Below are 9433 nucleotides of genomic sequence, written 5' to 3'. Positions count from 1 at the left end.
AAGAAACACTCCTCAGGTACAGACATGAGGAAACCAAAGCTCCAAACCTCTGCTCTGCTGTCAGGTGAAACTGGAGTGACAGTGCTGAAAAGCTCATTCTTACACACAGGGGATTTAGTCTGAGATCACACCATCCTTCTATTTATTGACTGCTGCCAGGCAGGACTGAGTTCTTGAGAGTCCGCAGCTGACCCTCCTCCCAGCAGTGGCACGCGCAAGCCATCACAAAGCAGACCTCCCAAAAGGGACCTGACAAAAGTCTTCCTGAACACAGAGAGTCAATGTGAATTGGAAGAGGTTTTCCTCAAAGAAGAGTTCCCTAACTTCTCATTGCCTTTTCCTCCTCTGACAGGTCTCCACACTTGACAGCAGCAGATGTCCAACAGCAGCTCCATCAGCCAGTTCCTCCTCCTGCCCTTTGCTGACACACGGGAGCTGCAGCTCGTCCACTTCTGCCTCTTCCTGGGCATCTACCTGGCTGCAATCCTGGGCAATGGCCTCATCATCATCACCATAGCCTGTGACCACCACCTCCACACCCCCATGTACTTCTTCCTCCTCAACCTCTCTGTTACTGACCTTGGCTGCATCTCCACCACTGTTCCCAAATCCATGGACAATTCCTTGTGGGACACCAGGGCCATTTCCTACACAGGATGTGTGGGTCAAATCTTTTTCTTTTTCTTTTCGATCTCCACAGAGCTCTGTCTTCTCACTGTCATGGCCTATGACCGCTACGTTGCCATCTGCCACCCCCTGCACTACGGGACCCTCCTGGGCAGCAGAGCTTGTGTCCACATGGCAGCAGCTGCCTGGGGCAGTGGGTTCCTCAATGCTGTGTTGCATACAGCCAGTACATTTTCACTTCCCCTCTGCCATGGCAATGCTGTTGACCAGTTCTTCTGTGAAATCCCCCCGATACTCAAGCTCTCCTGCTCAGATGCCTACCTCAGGGAAATTGGAGCCATCGTGGCCAGTATCTGTTTAGCTTTTGGGTGTTTTGTGTTCATTGTGGTGTCCTATGTGCAGATCTTCAGGGCTGTGCTGAGGATCCCCTCGCAGCAGGGACGGCACAAAGCCTTTTCCACCTGCCTCCCTCACCTGGCTGTTGTCTCCCTGTTTATTATCACCAGTGTGTTTGCCTACCTGAAGCCCCCCTCCATCTCCTCCCTTTTTTTGGACCTGGTATTGGCATTTCTTTACTGTGTGTTTCCACCAGCAGTGAACCCCCTCATCTACAGCATGAGGAACCAGGAGCTCAAGGATGCCCTGTGGAAACTGATGACTGGATGTTTCTAAGCAGCAACAAACTGCTCATCTTCTTCTGTGTATCACTGGTCATGTAACTCACATTAGGACCACTCTGTATTTAGTTGGGACTTTTAGGTGCTGTGGGGCTTTCTCCTTCTATTTTGTCTCTGATGTAAAAACACGTTCATCCCATTCCTCATGCAGTATCTCCTGGTCTTGTTTGACTCAGACATGGCAGCAGAAGAAACACTCCCCTTCCCCTGTACCTGTATCACCACCAGTGTGTCTCTTTCATCTCCCTCATCATTCAGGTGTTTCCACCTCTCCTGATGGCACAGCCGTGCCTAAGGGCATCTTTTCAGCAGACTGGCTGGATGTCTGCACTTTCCTTTGATCACAGGATTCCACCTCCTCTTTCTCTTTGGACATTCAGATGCTGCTCAGCTCTCTGGTTTCTTCTTTGATTTTCAGTGAGGTGGAAAACATCTCATCTCTCAGAAGTCCAATAAACTGTTGTGTCAGAAGCTCAGTGTGTTGATAAGTGACCTTTCTATGTATCTGGTTAAAACTGTCCTGGGAGAGAATCTCCTCTGACAGCTGACCCCCTTCACACGCTGCTTGGCTGTAGCAGGCAGCTGAGGAGAGAGATTTCATGGGTATTAAACTGTGTCATGTTTAACTGCTGTTTGTTGTCAGAGAAATCTCTCTATGCCTGTGAGCACAGATGATGCCAGGAAAAGTGTTGGGAGTGCCAGGAGGCCAGTGAGGGAATTGCTGGGCTTGGGGAAGAGCAAGGTTCTCCATGCAGGGTTGGATCTCCAGAGACTGCTTTTCCTGCCTGTCCAGATCTTCTTAGGATCTAACTAAAATCCAAGTAGTTGTAGAAGTGCTGAGATTTTTAATGAATGTGAGTTAGAGAGACATGTTTGTAAGGGCTTTCTGGATGTGAGTGAGCCCCATGGTACTTTTCCTTCTGAATCCACAGACCTCAGATACCAAGAGGAAAGTGAAGAAACTTCTCCAGAAGTCCAAGTCAGGAGTAATGCCCAAAGTACCTTGAAGCATTAACAGGCCCAATGAGGAGCCATCACTCACAAAGCCTCTCCATGGGCTCCTTAGAGCAGACAGCTGGAGGCCATGAGGACAAATACAGGCAAAGCAGAGGCAGCTCTGATGCTGAGTTTACCCTGGCTTGGTCTGGTGAATCAGAAATGCCCAGAGCTGTCCCCCAGCCCCTGGGCAGGGAAATCCTGACCCTCACCTGTGTCTCAGGTCTCTTCTTTAGGATGTGGGGAGTGTGACACCAAGGGAAGAAGAGTGGCAAGACACATAGTGGCCTTCCCTGGGTCGGGTGCAAGGAGGCAATGATGCTCCATGGCCATGAGGACAACGTGTCTCCCCTAAGGCCTCTGTGGCAGGGACATCAGCCATAGACAAGTGGGTAAAGACTTCGTTTTTATCAGGCCCTTTCAGCCTGGCCAGCACCTTTGGACATCTGCACCACAGCCCATCCACACTGTCCCACACCTCTGCCTGTTTCCCTGCAGGCACCCAACGCCCTTCTCCACTTGGTTCTCACACCTTGCCTGTACTGTTGTCTCTCTTTTCTTGACAGATGTTCCTACAACACAAAGCCACCAGCTCATCCATACCTCCTCTGAGGGACTTTTAACACCACAACACTACCCTCAGCATGACATTTCTTTATCCTCACGTCCTCTTTGATTTTTAACGCAACAGTTTCACATGGACTTCTTCTCTTATGTTCTTTCCACATAGCACAAGGTGGGCTTTCCCTCAGCCTCCATTCCCCAGGCTAAAGACACCCGGGTCTCTCAGCCTCTGACCTTCAAAGCTACAGATTTGCTGTTTTGCTGGAACCTGTTCTGGTTTTGCCTCAGCTGAGAGGAAAGAACCCTGCAGCTGCTCGCTGTCTAAGAGGATGTGGTTGGAAATTGTGGCAGGGGGAAGGGAGGGAAAAAGAAACGAAAAAATACCCAAACCTCTTGAGTAGGGATAAGGAGATTTGACTGGGACAGTAGAGAGAGAAAAAACAACAATAGCACTTGGTAGTAAAACATACAAAACTGGTGATGCACAATGCAGGTTCTCACTGAACCCCACAGCTCAGGCCCTACAGCTCAGAGCTGTCCTGAACCTGGGCAGTACACAAAACCACCTGTCCTGGAGGGGTACCCTCCAGCTCCCACCAGCCTCTCATCATCTGCTGAGTGTGATGTAATGGACATGGAAGACCCTCTTTGGCTTGTTTGGGTCATCTGTCCTGACTGTGTTCATTCCTGTCCAACTAACCTGATCACCTTCTATGACAAGGTGACCTGCTTAATGGACAAGGGGAAGGCTGTGGATGTGTCTACCTGGACTTCAGGAAAGCCTTTGACACAGTTTCGCACAGCTTTCTGACTGAGAAACTGGCTGCCACTGGCCTGGACAGGTGAACCCTCAGCTGGGTTAAAAAGTGGCTGGATGGACGGGCCCAAAGGGTGGTGGTGAATGGAACCAAATCCAGCTGGAGACCGGTCACGAGTGGCATCCCCCAGGGCTCAGTCCTGGGTCCAGTTCTGTTCAACATCTTTATTAATGACCTGGATGAAGGGATTGAAGGTTCCCTTAGTGAGTTTGCAGATGACACTAAACTGGGAGGAAGTGTTGATCTGCCTGAGGGTAGGGAGGCTCTTCAGAGGGATCTGAACAGGCTGGACCGATGGGCTGAGACCAACGGGATGAAGTTTAACATGGCCAAGTGCAGAGTGCTGCACATGGGACAGAACAACCCCCTGCAGCGCTACAGGCTGGGGGAGACTGGCTGGAGAGCTGTCAGGCAGAGAAGGACCTGGGCGTGTTGGGTGACTGCAGGCTGAGTATGAGCCAGCAGTGTGCCCGGGCAGCCAAGAAGGCCAATGACATCTTGGCCTGTATCAAAAACAGTGTGGCCAGTAGGTCTGGGGAAGTAATTGTGCCCCTGGACTGGGCACTGGTGAGGCCACACCTTGAGCACTGGGTCCAGTTCTGGGCTTCTCACCATAGGAAGGATGTTGAGGTCCTGGAGTGAGTCCAGAGAAGGACAACCAGGCTGGGGAAGGGGCTGGAGGGCAAATCCTCTGAGGAGCAGCTGAGGGAGCTGGGGATGTTCAGCCTGGAGAAGAGGAGGCTGAGGGGAGACCTTCTCCCCACCTACACTGACCTGCCAGGAGGGTGTAGAGAGGTGGGCAATGGTCTGTTCAGCCAGGTGACAGGGGATGGGACAAGGGGCAATGGCATGAAGCTGGGCCAGGGAAGGGGCAGATTGGATATTAGAAAAAAATTTTTCCTGAAAGAGTTGTCAGGGCCTGGAACAGGCTGCCCAGGGTGGGGCTGAGTCACCTTCCCTGCATGTGTTCAAAGAAAGGGTTGATGAGGTACTTAGGGATGTGGTTTAGCATAGGATGGGAATGATTGGACTTGATGATCTTCAAAGGTCTCTTCCAACCTTGTCATTCTGTGATTCTGTGATTCCCAGGTCCCTGAGTGCCCCCTGCCTTCTCGTTTGCAGGGCAGCATGAAAAGCTGAAAAGTCCATGACTGGTTGGACACAACTAAGCCATCCCTGTGTTATCAGCACTGCTCTCACCCAGACTCCCAAACATGCCAGTCCATCCTCTGCTAGACAGAAAATTCACCACCTTTGTAGACAACAATATGTGCAAAACAATGGTGGGCTCACTCCTGCAGTCATACAGTATGGATAATCCCGTTGATCAGTTATGGTCATCTGGGGCTGTTCTGTCCCCTTCCAGGCACTTGTGCACTCCCAGGTGACTCATTTCTGGAGCAGAATTAGACAAAAGCCCTTGATGCTGTGCAAGCCCTGCTCAGCAAGGAAGAAACACATTTCTTTAGACTTTTTGGCTTACAAATCCAAACCACCAAATATGGGAGCCACCACTATGAAAATTAATTCCAGCCCAACTAAAATAAGGTCAGAAGGAGAAGATCTCTTCTCGTTGGAAACCTTCTTGATATTCCTGTTCATCCAATCTCAGAGTTTCTCAAGGTCTGTTTGAAGGGAAGTTCCATTTTGTTAACCATTCACATGTGCTTGCCTATGGCTCTCCAACTTGTGGTGCCTCTAACAAATTGACAGCAAGAGGTGGTAAAGAGCTTGGGACTCTATTGCTGGACATTCAGGATGTTCAATGTTGGCCTACAGAAAACCCAGAAAATGACATCAGGAACTGTTAAGACCTTTCTCATGGTTAGGAATGCCCTGAGTCCAAAGCTTACTGTTGCTCCTAGTGTGCTACCTGGGAAGGTTTCAGGCCAGGAACATGTGTCTTCCCTCACACCTTTTGCTTGGGACGTACTGCTGGACATTTAACAGGTTGAAAGAGATATGTATGTATTTGGAAGGGAAAAGGCATGGGTTTGGGGGAGTAATATGAGGCTGGGGGGTAAAGAGGGTACTAGGTGGGTAAGGTTGGGGTTTGGGGGTTTATATGGCTGTGGGGGAATCCATTGGCATGTGGGGGAGCGTTGGATGGCATAGGGGGATTCTGGGGGGATATTGGAGAATTTGGGGGGAGAAGGGCTGGTCTGCGTGAATTATGGGGGATGGTGGCTGGCAGCCAGGGGTGATGAGATGTTTTGGGATGGGCTGGGGGAGGGTTTTAAGGGGTTGGGGGGGCACCCATGGGTGTTGGGATGGGGCGTGGGGATGTTGTAGGGGGGAACTGGGGGTGGATATGGGGGGATTTGGTGGGGAAAAGGGGAAGTTTAGGGGAGTCATATGGTGCTATATTTTCCATCTATATCAGCATTCACATTTCATTGAGTGTATGGGGGTGTTGGGGGACACCTAGGGGGGCTGGGAGATTATGATAGGCCTGGGGAGGGAGGTGGGGTACCCATGTGTGTGTGAGGGACCTTGGGGGCAGCAATAGATGTAATGGGGGGGTATGTGGGGTAAAGGTGGTTTGACAGAGATAAGGGGGGGTGTTAGGGAAAAACCAGGGTTGCTTTGAAAGGTTAAGTGTAGGCTGGGGGGCCGGGTTAAGGCATAGGGCAGCACCCATGATTGCCAAAGGGAAGCATAGGACGGGTTTAAGGTGGTGTTTTGGTGACATATGTGGGGTACACAAGATTTTGGGGACTGTCCAGCTTCAGGACAGCTGTGAGGTCTGAGCTGTGTGGGTTGGTGAGAACCTGCATTGTGCAGCACCAGTTTGTATATTTTCCTACAAAATCCTATTGTTGTTATTGCTTCCTCTCTGCTGTCCCAGTAACCTGTTCTTATCCCAACCCATGAGTTTTGGTGTTTTTTGGTTTCCTTTTCCATCCCTCCCCTCCACCCCATTACCCCCCCACACCCTCTAAGAGGGAGAGCGGCTGCGGCGCTCAGCCCTCGGCTGGGGACAAAACAGGACAAAAGGTTCCAGCACAACCCCTGCACATCAAGCCTGAGACATGAGGGGTGGAGAACAGGCTGCTAGGGGAAGAATTTGGGCATTGCAGGGGGTGCTGTAGCAGGCAAAGGTGCTGAACAGGGATCTGGCCCTGAGCACATTGGTCTGCACCTGGAAGAGCCTGGCCACAAAGACCTTTATTGTGCATCTGGAGTCAGCGCTGGTGTGGACATCTCTGGAGCAGTCAGACTCAGTGTGGGGCTCCCTGGCCTGGAGGAATGAGGAGGAATTCTCACATAGGAAGGGAAACACTGATGAGAGAGAGTGGAAAAAAATGCCTGGACGATGTCAAGCGTGTCTCTTCAAGGCATTTTCATTAAAGAACCCAGGACTTGTACAACTACTTGGATTTTAGTTAGGTATTTAATGATGAACAGTTCAAAGGAATATTACAACAGAGGATATTTTAACTTCACAGGTATTTTCTGGCATGGCTCAGTTGATAGAAGAAGTGACAGCAGCATTCTGGGATGGATATCGGTCTTCTAAGGAGATCTGGACAGGCAGGAAAAGCAGTCTCTGGAGATCCAACCCTGTACGGAGAACTTTGCTCTTTCCCAAACCCAGCAGCTCCCTCACTGGCCTCCTGGGACTCCCAACACTTTTCCTGGCAACATCTGTGCTCACAGGCACAGACAGATTTCTCTGAAAACAAACTGCAGTTAAACATGATTTCATGGTTTAACAACCATGAAATCTCTCTCCTCAGCTGCCTGCTACAGCCAAGCAGCGTGTGAAGGGGGTCAGCTTTCAAAGGAGATTCAGAAAGGTCATTTACCAACACACTGACCTTCTGACAGAACAGTTCATTAGACTTCTGAAAGATGGGACATTTTCCAACTCTCTGAAGCTCAAAGCAGAAACCAGAGACCTGAGTGGCATTTGAATGACCAAAGAGCAAGTGGAGGTGGAATCCTGTGATCAAAGTAAAGTGCAGACATCCAGACAGCCTGCTGAAAAGATGTCCTTAGGCATGGCTGTGTCATCAGGATAGGTGGAAACACCTGAATGATGAGGGAGATGAAAGAGACACACTGGAGGTAATGCAGGTACAGGGGAAGGAGAGTATTTCTTCAGCTGCCATCAGTTCCAATCCTGGAAATTCATGGTCTATCATGGTGAGGAAGCATTGCCATGCCAGAGAAGTAGTCAAATGATTCAGCTGATGAAGAAGTGCTTGTAAGATTTTTATAAATGTAAGGGAAGAAGAAAAGAAAAAGTCAGAAGAATCGTGGCTCTTTGAAGACAGACAGAATGCACAGAGACCACAGCTCATCGGGGATGGAGCTCTATGATCCCTGGGGTCCCTTCCAACCCATATCATTCTATGATTCTATGATTCTATATCCATCATTACGCATCATCTGGGTCACACGAGAGCAGAAGATGCTGCATTAGAAATGGGATGAACATGAAATATGCCATTACATGGCAGAGAAAAGAAAAGGAAAAAACCCCAAACCCTAAAAAAACTACAGAATACAGGCTGGTTGTAACATGAGTTACACGGTCAGTGATATGCAGAAGATGAGGAGATTGTTGCTGCTTAGAAACATCTACTCATCAGTTTCCACACAGCATCCTTGAGCTCCTGGTTCCTCATGCTGTAGATGAGGGGGTTCACTGCTGGTGGAAACACTGAGTAAAGAAATGCCAATACCAGGTCCAGAAGTAGGGAGGAGATGGAGGGGGGCTTCAGGTAGGAAAAACTGGCAGTGCTGAGAAACAGGGAGACCACGGCCAGGTGAGGGAGGCAGGTGGAAAAGGCTTTGTGCTGTCCCTGCTGTGAGGGGATCCTCAGCACAGCCCTGAAGATCTGCACATAGGACACCACAATGAACACAAAACAACCAAAATCTAAACAGACACTGACCACAATTACTCCAATTTCCCTGAGGTAGGCATCTGAGCAGGAGAGCTTGAGGATCTGGGGGATTTCACAGAAGAATTGGTCAACAGCATTGCCATGGCAGAAGGGGACTGAAAATGTACTGGCTGTGTGCAGCACAGCATGGAGAAACCCACTGGCCCAGGCAGCTGCTGCCATGTGGACACAAGCTCTGCTGCCCAGGAGGGTCCCGTAGTGCAGGGGGTGGCAGATGGCAACGTAGCGGTCATAGGCCATGACAGTGAGAAGATAGTACTCTGTTGCAATTAAAAATACAAAGGAAAACACTTGAGCCAGACATCCTGTGTAGGAAATGGCCCTGGTGTCCCACAATAAATTGGCCATGGATTTGGGAGCAGTGGTAGAGATGCAGCCAAGGTCAGTAAGAGAGAGGTTGAGGAGGAAGAAGTACATGGGGGTGTGGAGGTGGTGGTCACAGGCTATGGTGATGATGATGAGGCCATTGCCCAGGAGAGCAGCCAGGTAGATGCCCAGGAAAAGCCAGAAGTGCAGGAGCTGCAGCTCCCGTGTGTCTGCAAAGGGCAGGAGGAGGAACTGGCTGATGGAGCTGCTGTTGGACATCTGCTGCCATCAAGTGTGGAGACCTGTCCAAGGAGGAAAAGGCACAGTGAGAATTCAGGAACTCTTCTTTGAGGAAAACATCTTCCAATTCTTATTGAATAACCTGAGATTGACTCTCTGTATTCAGGAAAAATTTTGGCAGGTCCCTTTTGGGAGCTCTGCTTTGTATTCCATGCCACTGCTGGGAGGAGGGTCAGCTGCGGACTCTCAAGAACTCAGTCCTGCCTGGCAGCAGTCAGTAAGTAGAAGG

The 9433-nt window shown here is 50.0% G+C and overlaps 2 protein-coding genes across 2 annotated transcripts; one reads left to right on the top strand and one right to left on the bottom strand.

The window, feature by feature from the left end:
* Nucleotides 1-375: 375 nt before the first annotated feature.
* LOC311198786 (olfactory receptor 14A16-like) lies at nt 376-1299 on the top strand (the record flags this gene model as incomplete). Its single annotated transcript, XM_084272787.1, has 1 exon — nt 376-1299. One exon carries the CDS (start codon nt 376-378, stop codon nt 1297-1299), a length of 924 nt encoding a protein of 307 aa, XP_084128913.1.
* Nucleotides 1300-8259: 6960 nt separating this feature from the next.
* Nucleotides 8260-9183, bottom strand: LOC311198785 (olfactory receptor 14A16-like; the record flags this gene model as incomplete). Its single annotated transcript, XM_084272786.1, has 1 exon — nt 8260-9183. One exon carries the CDS (start codon nt 9181-9183, stop codon nt 8260-8262), a length of 924 nt encoding a protein of 307 aa, XP_084128912.1.
* Between the last annotated feature and the right edge of the window lie 250 nt (nt 9184-9433).

Source organism: Gallinula chloropus (genome assembly GCF_964237585.1).
Source record: "Gallinula chloropus genome assembly, chromosome: 18".
NCBI lineage: Eukaryota > Metazoa > Chordata > Aves > Gruiformes > Rallidae > Gallinula > Gallinula chloropus.
Note: the sequence above shows the minus strand (reverse complement) of the source record. Positions and strands in the feature narration are given on the sequence as shown.